The sequence below is a fragment of the Lepisma saccharinum genome, chromosome 1 (assembly GCF_977018435.1).
Source record: "Lepisma saccharinum chromosome 1, izLepSacc3.1, whole genome shotgun sequence".
Classification (NCBI taxonomy): Eukaryota; Metazoa; Arthropoda; class Insecta; order Zygentoma; family Lepismatidae; genus Lepisma; species Lepisma saccharinum.
Window position 1 is genome coordinate 182,130,348 of NC_139229.1, and position 18,466 is coordinate 182,148,813.

General features: G+C 36.9%; 1 protein-coding gene across 1 annotated transcript in view; it reads right to left on the reverse strand.

Moving 5' to 3' along the window:
• The window catches only part of msps (msps cytoskeleton-associated protein 5), a 124,189-nt gene that overhangs the window by 46,182 nt on the left and 59,541 nt on the right, over positions 1-18,466 (reverse strand). The window contains exons 21-25 of the mRNA XM_083143879.1: positions 14,182-14,301; positions 13,173-13,325; positions 12,671-12,874; positions 5,035-5,170; positions 3,984-4,174 (exon numbers count right to left, since the gene is read on the reverse strand). Of these exons, the coding sequence (XP_083000005.1) occupies positions 3,984-4,174; positions 5,035-5,170; positions 12,671-12,874; positions 13,173-13,325; positions 14,182-14,301 (804 nt within the window). The remainder of the gene's footprint in view (positions 1-3,983; positions 4,175-5,034; positions 5,171-12,670; positions 12,875-13,172; positions 13,326-14,181; positions 14,302-18,466) is intronic.

Here is an 18,466-nt window from a genome sequence, read left to right on the forward strand (position 1 = left end):
TGCAACCTGTAACACGTCCAGAGTAAACCCACCTACTGGGGTGTTCTAAATACGCCACTGGAATAATAATCTAGTTCAGGAACGGGATACAATTATTCTTAACACATTAATTACTCTGCTCAACAAGTTTTAGAATAAAATCAGGATTCACTGACCTTCTGAAACATATAGTTTAATACCTTTGTTCGAGATCTTATGATAAACACACGTCAACTGCTTCTTTCCCTGTGTTTGTTATACTCCATTTCCCTAAATATATTACAATATTATTGTTAGTATTAATAACAAGAACAACAACTTTCGAGTGAGATTTGTTTATTATATTAGTATAGTGATTATTGTACAATAATAATCATAGTCATGATAATAATGTTTTTGTTATTTTTTTCTATTATGCAAGATTTATCAATGTCTAACGCCCATAGTGTAAACTTATTTATCCCTCTTGTATCCACGATTGAAATGCAGGTAAGAAAAGTGAGGGCACGGTAATATTTTTTTGCAATATAAAATGAAATTCGCCTCCCGATGACGTAGTATTAGACCATCGGGTGGTAATCAAGGTGTACCGGGTTCAATACCCGGTGAATGCACACAGTCGTTCGGATCCCACTTTAAACTATAGTTTTAGTGCCAATTAACCTATCTCGGCTAAAAAGTGGACTTAAACAAAACTCAAACTCAAAACAAAATTCATAGATGACCAAAAACTACTAATACTAGTAAAAAACAACAACAAATAAAAAAGAAACTAAAGCTAAAAGAGCACGTGCTCAAAATGTCCACCCTGCGTAGCGAGACATGCTTCAGCCCGTCTTCGAATACCAATTTGCACGCGTAGCAACATGTTAGCATCAATTGTAGCCACTGCTGCGTGCAATTTGGCGACTAGCTCTTCAGGACTTGTTGGTGGTGCTCTGTACACGATTTCTTTCAAATGGCCCCAAAGGAAGTAATCTAGTGGACTGAGATCGGGCGAACGAGGTGGCCAACGTACAGGTCCGTTCCTTCCTATCCATTTATTCGGAAAAAATCTGTCCAAGTGCTGTTTTATGAACCGAGCAAAATGTGCTGGCGCTCCATCATGCTGGAAATACATTCTGAGGCGTGAATCCAGTGGCACATCTTCCAAAAGTTCTTGTAGTGTGGTCTGCAGAAATTCAAGGTACTGGTGAGCGTTGAGGCGGTTTGGAAGCAGAGCAGGCCCTATCAGTTTAGTGCCGACTATTCCACACCAGACATGTATTCCCCATCGAACCTGGTGACCGCGCTCTCTTGTAAGATATGGGTTGTCATGTGCCCACCAGTGGCTGTTATGAATGTTGAAAACACCGTCCCGAGTGAACAGTGCTTCATCTGTCCACAAAATATGCTCCGAGAATTGGCCATCTTGATCTAATTGGTGTACCAACCATTCGCAGTACACACTACGACGATTGAAATCCCCAGGCATCAGATGTTGTGTCCTTGTGTAGTGGTACGGATACAGTTCTTCGTCTGCCAGAATCGAATGTACCATTTGTCTGGACAAACGAAACCGGCGACCGATGTCACGGGTACTTTGCATTGGATCTTGCTGAATTGCAAAGAGTACTTCCTCTTCAGCACGTGGTGTTCTCACGTACCGCGGACGACCTCTGTCCACCTGAGGAGAAGGTGCGACACTTCCAGTGTACCTCATCCGAAGATCCAGTCTGCGTATTACCTTAGCATCAGGATGACGCCTTGCTGGATAACGTTCGGCATATGCTCGGGCTGCAACTTTAGCACGTCCACGCGATTCCCCAAGTAACATATACATATCGCAATATTCCTCGAAGGAGTACTCCATTCTATTGGCACTGTGCAAACCACCTAGTTTCAAAAGTCCGAGTCGGTATTTTTCTACTTATAGCACCCGTTGCCATAGATATTGCCAGATTATTGACCATTATCATCATTCATCAGCAATATTTTATTCGACTTACAGCTTTGACTTTAGCTGTTTATGCCCAGCATACATTTTCATTTTGAATACATAAAAGACACACTTTAGGTATACATTTCTGCCAAAAGTTGAAATATATTCTTAAGAAACATGTTTACATATAACTACATTCACTCGTTCATTTCCTAAAAAATTCAATTTTATATTAGCTTGTCTCAAAAAGCAATCACAATATATCGAATATCTGTTGCGTTCTAAAATGAAGTCAAATGTATGAAAAAAAAAAAACACATTTTATAATACTTTGAATAAAATGTTTCTTTTCTGAAAAGTATAAGTAGGACATTTGAAAATAATATGATGAACATCGCTCTTGAATTACTACAATCACAATTTGGAGATTTTAAAATGGATTCTTTGCAGATTTATATGTTATTCTATCCACTTATCCTTCTGATACGTTGTTCCTGTGATTGTAGAGTGGGATCCACTGTACCGTGCAAATTATCCATCACCATGTTCGTGCACTTTATTTGACCCAATAAGAGCTTCAAGAATTAAAATAAAACTCAATACAAGCTATTGACAACTTCTGCAACAACAAACATAAAAATCCATCGCTTAAAAATACACAAGATGGAAGAGAGAAATTAATGAAAATAGACATGGATCCTACTGTGTGTGTTTCAGACGTAATGTAACAACGTGAACCTCGGATGCTTCCATTATCAGCACCACAAACAATACCACAACGCGTGTATCAGGACAAATGTATAGACGTAACCTGTAGATATCAACCTTGCAATGATATTTGCAAATATTGAACATGTAGGCTGAGAGACAAAACCCGATATAACCACTTTCTTTTGAATGCGTTGTTTTTTAATCATTTTTATTATCGTTGGTTCATTTCCGGGTTGATCTACTGGACGCGTTTCTCCCTTCGTTTTACAGCTGATAATGTGGTTGGTAGTTTGCTATTATTCACAGAATATGTGTGTTCCTTGCAACCCTGCCGTGCGCAGTTTCACCGCAGGAAATAACGTCACAGATGCGATCAAATGTTGTGTTGGGTTGCCAGCATCCAGGCGGCAAAATGGTCTTTTTTGAACGGCTGTAGCACCGAAACGAGGCACCAACGAGAAAAATGTTACTGAGAAAAGTTGTTTGTTTTGATGTCCTCAGTACGTTTCCGTGGTCCGTGGGCGCCATTAAAATGACACCCTGTATATATAGAAACCTCGATTTTAAGTTATTCAGGGAACCAAGCTGAAAAAACTTAAAACGTGGGAAAATGTAAAATCGGGGTTCCACTGTAACATAATTCAGTGGTACCCTGATTTTATATTTCTCATCACAAAATTCACTTAGTCTTTCAGATTTTCAGATAATATGTTAAATTACCAGTTTTCCTGCTTAATACATTTCTTTACTCAACACAAAAGTACTTTCTTGGTGACAATTACTTTCCTCCACCCTAAGTAAGTTTCAGATAATTATGATAACTGTGGCTCAATCAGTGATTGGATCTGTATCCTTTCTTGTTAATGCTGTATGAACCGAGCTGAATAGGTTCACGTAACATTAAGAATCTGCTGTATAATAGAGGAACCATGTGTTCAGCTTTTACAACTATCTGTTCAACATTTTACTCTATTTCTTAACAGAATATGTTGCTTGTTAACTGTTACTTTTGTTTCACAAAGTTACAAATTAAATAAGCGAGATATTCATTTTCACTGCTTATATTGGGACTTTTATCAGGTCCAAAAATATAGAGTGGAACCTTGATTTAATATTTTTCAGGGGTCCAAGCTGAACAAACTTAAAATACAGGAAAATTTTTATCACATTTTGCTATGTTGGGACCATCAAGATTGAGTGTAGAATGCACGAAAACTTAAAAATCTGGGAATAAAATTGGAATTCCACTGTATAACTTAAATCAAACTTGACCACTCAAGAGGATTAACCTACAAAAGTAAATGTTACATACTAAAATACAGCACTTTGAATTCTGTTATGCTAATAACATAGTTTTGAAAGAAGACAATACCTGTCCAATCATCTTGTAGACTCTCTCCCCTTCCAAAAAGTAAACTTGAAGAATGCAATTCAAGGCAGCATTTCTCACAGAGTTATCCCTATCGGATATCTGGCGAGCTATTTCCTTCAGTGCTGCAGGGCTTTGTTGAGTAACACCCATTCCATAGTTCTCTATCAATGAACCAAGTTCGTCCAGGCACTCTGGAAGTAAAAAAAAAAAAAGGTTGACATACTGAGCATGAATGTTGTACGATTTGAGTTCCTGATATGTTTAATACTAGCATGTTTCAATTCATGGACATTGCCAAGGATGAGGAGTAACAGTCGGTTGGAAGAATTGTCACAGAACTTGTCTGGTACTCAGCATGGGAGTCAGAAATAAACTTGACTTTTCTCCACATATGAAGATTGAAGTTTTAAGGAAATGGATTGTGGCTTAGTGCATATTTCAGTTAAGAGGGAAAGTCTCAGACGTGAAGTATTCTTGATAGCACTAAGGTATCACATCTCACTTAAGTGAGAGGGACAGAACATCCCATGTTGATTATACGAGGCCATTTTTCTATAACTGAAATGAATAGTGAAAATAGCCACAAGCGAAGTAGACACTAATACTCATACAAACTTGGCATTTTAGTAAATTAGAAATTATCTCGAATGCTAGAATGTAAAATAGTAAAATGTAAAGTTACCACAATGTAAATCTGAAATATTACTAGATTAATTTTTACACTCACAGTTCAATATCAATACAGTTAATTTGAATTTGCACAATGGAACACCTGTGTCTTAATTACAATTTAACATCTACAGCCACTGGCATGGAGGCTTGTACAAATACAAATAATATCAGCAGATATACTCAGAATCACCTCAACCTTAATCTTAACTTTACTTAACCTTTAATGAAAGAAAATAAATAATTAAGGGATCGAGTCGTACATGTTTAATAGTAAGGAGGTATAATCATTTTCATACAATGAGATGTTAATATTTTTTGTTTACTTGCATTTACATCCGATATTTCTTGCAAATAGGGCAAGAAGAAAAAAAATATTTACCTGTTCTCTGTCTTGCATTCTTAGACTTCAGCCCTTCCATGATATAAGCAAACAGTTTGCTCGCAGGGTACACCAAACTTATCTGATTGAAGAGCTGCCGTACATTGCTTCGTACAGAATCCTTTGGGTCTCCTACCTGCAAAATTAACCATAAAATCATGTCAGAGGGTTATAATGGAAATCTAAACTGTCGCATTTAATATTGTAATGAGTGATGTTACATACCCTTTTATGCAAGTTTTTATGTAACAAATTTACAGTATTTTACCAAAAATCTTACTTTAAGTAGGATTAAAAAAGTCAAACAAAAGAAAACTTATAAAAAATATAAAGGTGTCGTTGCCTTATACGTTTCTTCTCATTTTTAACTACATTTATGATATGGACAATGCGAAACACAAAAATAAAAATAGAAGCCTTATTTATGGTTACGTCTATTTGCAAGGCAACAGTGTTAGCCAGTATGCTATCAAGGAGGCCAGTGCTGTAAAGGTGTAGGCTGATCAAGGTTCAGGGTTGGCATGTTGCCCTGGTTTTCAAAAAACCCAACCCGGGTGGGTTTTTTTGAGTTTTTTCAGATAAAACGTAATTAAACCCGGGCAAAACTGTGTTTTTTCAGGTTATGCTTATAAATATATATTTTTTAAAATGAAATACATTTTTCTCTCATACTAATATATTGGAACACTCAATTTGTATTGTTTTAGTTCACTGAATCAAAAACTCTTTAATATTTTGTGTTAACATAGTTAGGAATTGGCAGTCAAGGTCTCGCACCTTGAAATGATTAAACTCAAAACATACATAACTCGTCCCGCAACAGACCATTGAGGGCCCAGGCCTATCGTACCAACTCCCGGCCGTACTCCCACCTGATCCTACTCTGAGGTGGAAGATTATGCAACCAGTTACAAGGTGGCATGTGGTCAGCACGATGAACTCCCAGTCTTCGTTGTAGGTCTTCATGACCAGGTTATGCTTCTCATTCGTAGCTCCCCTAATGAATCATGATGGTGAGTGTTCACTCGTCTCATACACAGGCCGAAATCTCAGGAGAAAAGCTGTTACATTTCCCCAAGGAGACTCAAACCTGCACGCGTCCCATAGCTGGAGCCCAAAGCATGACTGCATAGCCACAGTGAGGGGCAAATTATTAAATTATCTAAAATACTTTGTTCTGAAAAAATTGACCAACAGTTTGATTCTACTCTTCCTGGATGGCGTAACAGTTAATAAATCTGATCAGTTCCCAGGGTTGCGCATTGCAATACTATACTAATACTTGATAGCTGTGGTGGTTTAGTAAACCTCCTGGCAAAGTAGTTAGCACAGCACACTGCAAAGCCAGTGGTCCCTGGTTAGAATCCTGGTTTGGACGTGGATGTTTGTTTGTCTCAATGAAAATATGGAGAAAATAGAGAAAATTGATGTGTGAAAATTGAGAAAATAGAGAGAAAAAGGGGGATAGTACTGCTTAGGGGTATTACTTTCATTACAAAAGTAAAAAAAGGCAGGCTGTGTGACTGCTCATGCAGAATATCCGGATTCGAATCTTGGGGTGGGTGATCTAAGGTCAGATTTTTTCTGGTCTTGTCCCTGCATAAAACAGCTCTGGGACTCACCCAGCCTCAAATCATCAATGTGTCCTGGGTGGTGGGGGGGAGGTAAAGGCAGCCGAAGTTTGGTTGTGATCGCATCACCTCCAAAATGGCAGAGATCAAGAATATGTCTGCGATGCTATATGCATGGGAACTTTACTACAGTATCTGCACGCACGCACGCACACACACACTCACTCTCTCTCTCTCACTTTTAAATCTGCTTGAATACAGTTTGTTCACAGTTGTGTTTTCTCATCTTTTTTTGAACGTTTCAAGTTTAAATATCTCCTCCGTGTATTAACCATGTCATGACATATTTCATTGTCTTGACTGATTTCATCCAAATGGAATACCATATCCATCCTCCAAAATATTATGGTTGCCATGAAACTAACAGTTCCCATGAACAAAACATTAGTAACCCCATTTTGGATCCCAACATACATATGCACTATATTGTTAAAAAATATTTGTCAAGCAATAGCTTACGAAATGCCCTAAAATATTTGTCTTTTCTAAATGCCCAAAAATGTAGTTTAGACAGATATTTGAAAGTGGCATCAGAATTTGGAGCTACCTCAGAATATGAAAAATCAATTTTTCATCCACCATCTTGAAATGCTTTCAACAAATGCAAAATAAAATCATTCCCTGGGTGTATCTAGTTGCGACATGAATTTCAGCTTAAGAACTCTAAATTTGCTACAGATATCATGGTCTCAAAATTGGTGACTTTCCCCCACCCTTCCTAAACAACACACTATATTACAGAGTTTTTATTAAAAAAAACCTCAAGTTCAAGAAATGTCCTAATGTAGCTGAGACTCTGTTTTCTTAATCTACGAAAATCTAATCTCAAATATTTGCATAACTTAAAGCTCTCCCAAGGCATGCTAAATCAGTCTGTCGTTCACCATCTTTAAACATAGTGACAATTTTTTCTCAAATACAATATGACACCAATCCTTTAAGTTATCTTGTAACTCTAAAAATTGCCACTCATCAGCTTTGCATTTATGGCAAAATGTATGTTTGCGATTTTACCACCACTCCTTTCCTAAACTATGAAATATAATTTTAAAAGTTTTACTGCAAAATTGCGGACTGACGAATTACTATGCTTAGTTCCTTATACTCCGAAAATGCATTGTAGACAGTTTTGGAGAAAAAGAGAGCATGGTATAGAGCGTGCGTGCAACATGAGGTAAATCATTTTTGGCTCACCATCTTGAAACACATTGATCAATTTCACTCACATGTAATACCATTGCAGCCTGTCAGGTTTTCTAGCTGCAGAAACATGTTATCATGGTCACAAAATAGATAACTTGTCTTTCTTTGCCCATGCAGCCCACCCATGCTTCTCCTAAATCGTGCATTATGTTTCGATACTTTTATTGTGAATTTACAGTGCAAGTAATGTCACAATACTCCTGAAAGTTTTATGCACAAAGCTCGAAATTATAGTCTCCGAAAAGGTTTGAAAATGTCAAAAATGGTCAAAATATGAAAGTTTAGTAGATTATGAGTGCTCGACTTCTTGGGTATCCTAACCACAAACAAAATTTATCCTACATGGGTAAGGAACTCATAACTAGTCCTCGGATTATAGGTTTTTAGCCAATTTTCTCCTTTACAGGTATGTAAGAAATAATAGGTTATGTCAGCGTTCTGTCGCCCTGAGGAACTGAGGAAGTTGTGTAGCCCCAGTCGAATTTATTCATGCTTCCATTTGAACTTAGGAAGTTCAACACCTGCACGAGCTTACATTATCTGTGACTTGCACAAGATTAAGAATATTCGAGAATTAATCTGATTTTCTTAAAAACAACAAAATTAACCATTATGTAAACGTTTTTGGCATTTGGAAAACATATTATAAAGGTATGTTATTTACAACTTTAACTATTTTATGTAAATATTGTAAAATTCTATTTTAAATGTCATAATTATGTAAATCCATAGAAACCTGTAAATATCCACCAAGTTTCCTTGGTTTCTTGAAAATAACCGTAGTATAAAAGGAAGCCCGTTTTCTGTATATTTGGGCTTTCTTACACTATTGCTGACATCACAAGTTTAACTTGTAGGGAGAACTACCTGGTCTTCGGATGCTGCAATTTGCTTTGGATAGTTTCTCATAACATGCTGCTTCGGCTCTAGTTGCTTGCGATACCAAAGCAATTGTGAATAATCTTAGAAGGGTTACCAGTTTCAGATTTCTTCTCAAGTCTGCGTCAGTTAACCTAAATCTAAGATTGCCAGGGATTAAGTATCATGTGGCCACGGTGGCTCAGTCGGTAACGCGTCTGACTACCATGCTAAAGGTCCCGGGTTCGATCCCCGGCCGGTTCAAATCCGGGAATTTTTCTAACGATGGGAGTGGCCCCGGCGCCCACCCAGTGTCAAATAACATGGGTACCTGGGAGAAACCCTGGGGGGTAAAGACGGTCAGGGGTGTGATGCTGATCACATCACCCCCACTCACGACCGGATCAAGAAAGTGTGGGGCGTTACCCCCACACCCCCTATACACCTTCATGGCATGGTGCTATGCACAGGGGAGCACTTTACCTTTTTTTAAGTATCATTGTACATTGTGCATTATTGATAATAAACCAATCTTTATTGGAAGGAAGTTCCATACCTTCTCATTACTAAAAACTCAAAATCCGACACCAGTGACCAAGTCAGGACTGCACTTTAGTTACCCAATTAGGCCAACTGAGAAGCTCGATCCCGGGTAACTTAGTAACCAGACCTAAGCCCTAGAGGACCAGTGTAGGTGCGTGTCAAAGTTTCATATAGTGCCTAAAAAACTATTTTGCTTGTTACAACCTATTTTTTGTTTATGCACCTAAATCAAGCCTTTTTTATGTATTTTTAAAGGTTTTACAGGATTTTTATGTCACATAGAGGCATTTGCTTTGTTTGGTCATGAAAACATTCAATGACAAACTTGTTTGAAACGACCGCTCTGTCGATTTCCATTCCTCCAAGTGCATGGTGATTTTTCAAAGCTCTAAACAAAGCAAATATCTGGTGCCACTGTTACCTGTACAATCCAAAGTGGTCTGATCTGTGTGGTCTTACTCACTTTTGCGTCGCATTGGTAATTTGTGGCATTCACGCCTTGCAAACTAACATTTCAGCATAGAAGATAATCCTTACAGACAAAATTGCAGAGTGTGACTGTGGATAACATGAAAAAAAAATTGTTGCTTAACTATTGATTGATTGAGTTGGTGTTTTAAGTCCACTTTAAGCACAGTAAGGCTAATTGGAATTGGACCTACAGTTTAAAGTGAGATCCGAACCAGCATGTGCCTCCATCGGGTATCGAACCTGGGACCCCTTAATTGCAAGGTGACGACGCTACCACTGCACAATCGGAGAGGCTACATTGTTGCCTAACTATACGGTGTAGAGTGGATTTTAATAGCAAATTTCCAATGGTAAGTTCTGCCATCGCTGTAGGGTTAGGCAACACACACACACAAAACCTTATGCAAGATAGTGCATATTTCAGGATATAGGTGTCCCATTTTCATTGCTGGTGACTATACCTAATCAGCATTTTTCAGGAATTTTGAACTATTTTAAGTTTTTTTTAACCTACTTCAGAATTTTTGGAGCCTAACTTTAGATTTTAGGTACTATTTTAGGATTTTTAGAGCCTATTTTAGGAACCTAAAAGCACACTTTTTAGAACCTAAAAATTCGGTCTACTCGTAACGTTCAATCAATGTACTGAACTGGAGGGAGGGAGGGAGGGAGGGGTCACTGTCTCAGGCCATGGAAAGAAAACAGAACATTTGCACACATACTAAATTTTGAGAAATGAATCATTTGAAAAGTGTTTGGTTTAATTATACCACAGTTAACTTTATTCTACTTTCACGACATTTCAATAAAATGAACTCAATTCTAGTTTGTAATGCTTTATACATGGAAAAATTTATTGTAAAAGTTGATCGTCACAGGTGAAACCATGTGGCTTGCCCACATACGGAAGTGACTGATATCTAAAGTGCTACCACATTTCAAAATTATAAGCTTTGTTCGTTCAATGTTTTATCTAAATATTTCAGACCCTCTTGATTTTTGTTTCTTGGATATATGTTCGTATTATTTGTTAAAAGTCTATTTCTAGCATGATTTGAGAAAAATATCCTGAAAAAACCCACTGTGACTTGTAACGCATGAATTATTTTGAGTATTATAAGCTTGGCTAAGCCTCTACTTTACAAGTTTTCTCAAACTGTTTACATTTCTAAGCAATAATTGACAACATTTTCTGGAAAACCCCACATTTTTAATGTTTTTTTTTAAGGTGGGTTTTTCTGAAAAAACCCACATGGGGAAAACTGGGCTGGGCCCACCTGGGCCAACCCTGTCAAGGTTATTTAAAATTGTACACCAAATTTTACAATATGGAATTATAAAAATACGGAGAAACTAGTACTCACTTTATCTGCAAAACTGTATTTTTTCTTCTTCGTTCTATCAATTTCAGTGGCCACTGCCACCATGGTGGCAGTCACCACTGAAATTAATAGAATGAAAGAAAAACAGTTCCGTGGATAAAATGAGTACTAGTTTCTCCGTATTTGTATACTACCGCATCTCTCTTTTCCCAATTATGAATGAATTTATATTTAGGAAATATTTCAAATTACTTGAGAACCAGGCCAGTCAAAGTTTAGGTCCACTTTACATTACGATAGATTTGTGTTTATTCTTAGTTTTGGACTTTTAACCACAGTGTTATTTTTAAAATTACCAACGTTTGGAGTCTGATTCTGCCTCCGTCTTCAGGGTAGTGTGTGATCTACTAAATCACATTGCAATCCCTTGATACATGATGTGTTTGGGGATGGTGTCTATATAGATAATAAATTGTTGTCTTGTAGGATTATTCTTGGTGGCCAAGGCTCCCCCTCATCTTGTCAGTTACAAGGACCTCTTGTACATGAAGTTGCCAGGGAGAGTTATGAGTGGCCCAGGCTCCACTTCGTCTGGTGGTCACGTCAAGACTGTTTTTCTATATAGGTTGCCAGGGAGGATTAATTTGTGGTGGTCCAGGCTCCACCTTGTCAAAGGATTGATACCGTTGGGAATCAACCCCAAAAAATGTAATGCTCCTTCAGTGGCGCTTACGTGCAACTGTTAGAATTTGTCTGTTTGTTTGTTTGTTTGTTTAATTAAAATTTGGAATGGGTGGTTCTGCTCTTGAGGCTATTTGCACCCATCTCAAGATACGAGGAGAAATCCTCTTAGCTAAAAACCATGCCTAAAGTTAAAACCAGGGTGGTAAATGTCCCTGGGAGATAAAAGTGCAAAACTGTATAAACTGTTAGGGGTTTGCACGGAACTAACATAAACACATTAAAAGGACATGGCATATCAGAAGGTATTTAAATGCGGTGCCAGATTCCTGTCAGGCGCAGAAAGTAAAAAACCTGCTCCAAGACAGTGGAATCGTCTCCCAACAGGGAGAGCAAGTAATTGGGGAGCTGAAGTCTATGCCCTTGCAGGGCTATAAAATCAACACATTCAAGCAGAAAGTGTTTGATACTTACATTGATGGCGCACGACAAAAAAAAACGGTGGATCCATGTTAAGAAACAGGTGGGAACATGTGAAACGGCAGTGGTTGATCTGCATACATGTGAGAGCGACTTCCTCAGGTCGGGAGGGACACGAGGAGGACTTCCACGTCTGTACAGTCGGCTTGACTGCATGAAGTTTGTTTCTGGTCTCCAAGTCCCATGAGGACTGCCATTGCTGTAAAATCAGATCCTGGAAAATGTTCCATACATCTGAATGTTATGATAGATTTCAAGTGGAATATATTCCCACTAGGAATAGAGTCCAAAGACTTGATTACAAGAAAACATGACTACTCATTTCCCTTAGGTCCAAACAGCTTGGGAAGGTCCAAACAGCTTGAGAGAGAAAAGTTCTGACGACACCAGTACACCACACTCACTTGTGCAGACAAAAAGATATACCGGAACCAAAAGCTTACTTACCTTAAGAATCAAATAAGGAATAAATGACGATGCTTCTGTTTCCAACATATTATATTCTTCTTGAATTAACACCCCAAAAGAGCACTGCAAATACTCAAGACCTTTTATCAAAACTGATGGATTTGTATCAAAAAACCTCAAAGTTATCCATTTCAGTATCAAATCCAGATTAGCTACAAGAGCATCAGGGTTGGAAGACAAATCCTGCAATAGCAAAAGTATAATCACGTTATTTTTTATGTACATTTTCCAAATTAAGAAAAGTATTAACAACGTATGTCTATGGGTTAAATTTTTCACATGGAAGTGAATCAGGAATATGAAAACTAGAAAAATAGATATTATGGGTCATCTAATGTCTTCTACTAGCATATTGTATTGTAAGTCTCTTAATGCATGCATTTTATTCACACTTCATGAGTAGAGCACAATTGGATTATCAAGTAGTGAAAGAGATAAAACATAACATATGTAAGGAAATACACAAGGAAGAGCTACTCACCTCATTCAAAGCCTCGATTGTTTTCAGGTGATACTTGAAATCTGAGTGAAACATGTTAGTCATCAAGTTCTTGTTAACTCCTGCATTGGTCATTTGATCTCTCAGGACTTCAACAAATTCCTCCCTTGGCGTTGTGAAGTTCCACTTCAATACCTGTCAAGCAATTGAAAATCCTTAGCAATTTAACCAGAAAATATTATTTTTAAAACAAAACATAAATTACATTAGTGACGGGCCTGACAAACATGTTCCCAGTAAGTGAATAACGTGGATAGGATAGTCACATATACACAATTCAACTCCCTATATATATATTGTTACTTAGCCATTCAAGTCTGCTTTCTCAACGCATAAGCAAAGAAAACTGAAAAGAAAATTGCGTAACATTTTGCACAGACAGAAAGAATGAATAATTAACAAGATAACAAGAATGTAGGAAAACGTGCTTCAATGCACGTGAGTATCCAAGAACTCAAAATGGTGGTGAAACCAGCTAAGTAGTTCCGTTGATTTGAGTATTGGCACAGAATGCCAAAGTTTCAGGTTTATATCTTGCTTGAGAAATAACCTTCCGCCAACTTTAAGAAAAGGGTGACATTTTTACTTATCCATAAAGCAGGGATGGGACAAATTAATCAGTACTATCTGTATCAGTCGATATTGGTGAATCAGTTTATTAATAAAATTACCGATCTGATATATCTACCAGTATCTTATAATTTAGTGCAATGTTCTCCCATTTTGTTATTCTTATATTTATAATCTACATGATCTAGTTTTTCTTAAAGTAAATGTCTAAATATGCAGATTCTTTTCGCACTGCAATCACCTGGTAACACACATTTATTAAGGAGGTCAATGAACCACTCAGATTCTGCAAAGACTGTTTGGAATTTTATATCAGATGAGTAGAATATCTGATATCGGTAAATTTTATATTGGTACTTTATCTGTATCGGCCAAAATTTCATATTGGTCCATCCCTACCATAAAGTAACTCCAGACTCACCCTCAACTTTTGCTCATCCAACACACGCTGATTTTTCATATTGTTGACCTGCAACAAGGGAGAAGTGTCTGGTTCTTCATCCTTTCGGCGGCCACCTGGCTTATTTGCAGCTGCGCCAACCTGAAAACAAAGAAAACTGGTCCATGAAAAGTGCAGATAAGGAGGTTATTAACCACATGAACAAGTACATGTGGCGAAAATAATTATATGACTTGAATATTTTAGTTAGTCACACAATTTACGAAGTGTCATACATATGAAATGATTTAAGTTTTAGTTTGCACTCAGAATGAAATTCAATGACTGCAGCATTACTAGTCACCAAACTAGCATCATACCAGTCACCAAACATGCCACAATGATATAGCAAACTAATGACAGATAAAAATACATCAGAGCAATTTAGCTCAGTTGAGGAATGTAACTGAAATCTACAGGAATTTCTATGATTATCTACAGCATAGCTGGGGTCCTTTTCATTGCCCTTTACACCAAGACAATTAAATTCTAATGCTGGATTTCTTATTCTGTTCTTTCATAACATGAAAAATACAAAGGATGGAACAGATTGGTCAGCATTCCATCAGTATATGATGACGTACACTTATTACTAAAATTACCAATGTTAATAGTGTGAAATTTACAGCAAAATCCACCGTATGTTGCCAACATATCGTCGGTCCAATGACATAACGACCTATCTCATTTTTTCCAACTTTTCAGGAGAAGCAAAAAACGATTTCGCACACACTTTCGTAGATATTTGTGAGAAAACTATTTACCCCATAACAAATTTTGTTCTGTCATTAAATTGTATTATGTTTCTGCTGTAAAACAGTGTGGTTGAATGTTCCATGTGTTGCGTTATGTGCTTGAAATTTCATAATTTCTTGACATACGTCGGTATGTCAGATCAAAATAATTACGCACACAGAAATATCTTTGAGATACGCCATGCAAATTAGCATCAAGTTACAGCTTCACGATTTGAGAAATCTTCTTTTTTAGTCAAAATATGAGCAAAACTATATAATATTTATGATTTTATTGTTCATGACACTTTTTTTTCAAAGTGAATGGTTATTTTTATTTTGAAGTTCTTTAGATTTACATGCTTTAAGTACGTGTACAAATTACAAAACTCTTCACTACAAGTACAATTAAAAAGCAAAATTACTACATAACAAGAGCACAATACTAGGAGATAATTTGGCTACATTACATAAACATCAATAAAACATTTTTGTGGAATAGAGTGGAGAACAGATTCAGTAATTCAAATTTGCGTAAAGGTTTTTGCAGTCACTGTCTAGAAAACGGGAAAAGGACCTTCACACATTGACAATAATTCTGCATATTTCTTTTGCGCTATTTTCACAGATTCTTTGTTCAATGGAGGTGGCATTCTCGCAGCTATATCTTTAGTATTACATCTCTTTACTACGATTTTTGCGGGATTCTTTTGCAGTAAACTTGTTTTTATGTAGATAGTATCTGGCTTGTTGTCTTACTTATTGCTTTCAATTCTCTCACTTTACTTTTCTCTGCAACGTGCTGCTTAAATTTATCTTCTAGCTTCATTTTATCTTCATCAGATCCGGCATTGTACGTAATGCATAATCCACACTGATCTTTTTTGGGTTGATGAAATGCAAGATTCATACCCTTGAAAACATTTGTGTATGTTTGCAAAGATGCTTGACATGTTGTGTCAATCTCTTCCTTGTACATCTCATACATCTTCTTTACAGTTAAATCAGAATGCAGATACTCCTTTGTTGGATATTTACTACAATAGTGAGACTCCATTCCTGGAAAGCAATTTAGCCTATGTGATCTTCTACTATACTCCGTTTGCTCTCGTCATTTTCTTTCAAATGTTTGTATCTTCCACCTCGTTTTTCAGTTAGTAATATGCCTGTTTCTTGAATGTTGTTCACTGTCATACGTATAAATCGTTCGCTAATTCCAAGAGTAATCAAAAACATCTTCTTGCAAACCTTCAGCCTTGTTCCATCCAGGGAAAGATAGTAAAATTGTGTTTTTGTACGTCTCGATGCTTGTTTTGTGGTTTTTGTCTCGTATCTTCTACATCAATGTGTCGTGTCACGTACTCCCTTTGACGTTGCAAGTTTCCAAGATCGAAACATCCATTTAAAATAATTATTCGTGATTTCTCATTGTTCTTCAGTACATAACATTTTCTTCCTTGTGGGTGCAGCCTGTGCAGGGGGGTTTCAGCAATCTTCTTTTCTTAACAACCTTCCCTGTAGTTGAACTGAAGTATTCATAGCCTTCATTACGTAATTCTTACTCAGATTTTTCTTCCCTCCTTTTCTAGAAGTTGTAGTAGAGCCTTCTTTTGGTGATCCGTCGACATCATAACTTTCAGGATTTGTTGCAATGTGGTCTCTAGTGATGGCATTGCTATCACATATTAAAGAATTGTTATCCTGCACTTTGTTTACCACACATTTTGAATTGTCAATAACGCCCCGTTTCTTGTGTAATGTACAGTCATTGTCTTGAACAAAACGATCCCAGCAAAGCAGGAGGATGTAACATCTGGAACACGAGAAGAAGACCTCATCCTTGCATCATCCTCTTGCTTCACAATGTTGCGATTTTCCTGGCAAATAATCTGGATCATCAGGGTCACTGACATCTTCAAGAAATTCACTTTCGGCATCAAAGTCACTCTCGTCCTGTTCTTGTGTAGGGGATGATACATCGTCCTTCTTATTCAGCAGATAAGACAGAGGTACATCTTCGTCAGATGATACGGCACATTCTTCATCCAATGTTTCTATGACAGTCCCTTTGTACCACTTCCTTTCAAGAGGCCAGTAAAATTTTACAGATATCCAGGCTTTGATGTTATTTTTCCTCTTCCTCTTTCCGATCACGTGTAGTTCTCTTGATGGAACAATATTTCTTGAGCCATCTTCCCAGAGCTCTAAGACGTCCATCTTATTCCTAACAGAGCTTACAAACAATGCTTAATATACAGCTTTGATCCTTCTTCGAAAAACCGTGCCACTAATGTTAAATTGTGCTATTTCCGACATCAACAAAAGGTATCTAACAATTCATTTTACCTCTTTCTTTCCTTCCTTATACTTTGTTAGACCATTTCGCTATTGTTAAGATTGTGACCTCTGATTTGTACGCACAAAAATATACATTTCTGCATTGCTTTATTTTCCTCTTTGTGAGTGTATTGGCACCGATTGTTGCATTTTTCTGCTGTAAGCAAAAAGAGTTAAGCCAACTTGCGAAACAGTTTAGGATATACTTTATCTGACATAACGACGGAAGTCAAGATACGCCGCTATGTCATACCAAATTTTTTAACAAATTGAGATACGCAAAATCAAAAAATATTCATAACTTCCTTATTAATTGGATTTGAGTTACGCCGATTTGCCAGGTGATGCAGGGCACCGGTATGATCACAATGATGTTAATAACTCAATTTCGCAAAAAAATGAGATACGTCGTTATGTCATTGGACCGACGATATAAATAACATGTCGTAGTTCTGTAAATTTCTAAATAGGCAGTTCTCTTAAAAAGCAAAACCTATTGCAATCACCTGATTACACTCACATTTCTCAAGTAGCATTTGCAATTTTATATCAAATCTGTAGAATATCAGTTATTGTTCTCAATGAGGAGCATCAATTTAATATCTGACCCTGGAAGTTGCTAAAACATTTCAATGCCTAGAAAATTAATCAGTAGGGCCCGGGACTTTAATGTTATAACATATTTTGTATTTGGCATCGGATCGAATACTGGGGTGAGATCTTTCCGTACCTGATGAAAATCAGACGAAATAGATCAACTTGATAAGGCATATTTTGATATATTTTACCAATTTTGTGTTTTTACATTATTTCTTCACTTTTCTCATAATAAAGACATATTTCAGTATAATTTCATAATTGTCTTGCATATAATCTGTTATTTCATAATTTATTCTTCGTACCTTTAGCGCACCGGATAGTTTATATTATTGATGGCAGGAAAAGGAAATTACGAAGAAAGAAATTAAAAGTGAATGCAGTCTTTTCTTACAAACTAGTCCAGAACAATAAAAACCCCCACACCAAATTTTTTTTTATCCTGCCAACAATTGATAGTGGAGCGAACACTATTGAGGAAAATGTTAATCATTGTTGTGCTGACAAGAATCACCATAACAAGTTTCAATTGTTCTACGTAATTTCTTTACCATTTTTTTGTTTCTCACAATAAGTAAAAAGTAAAAATAGCATTCGGT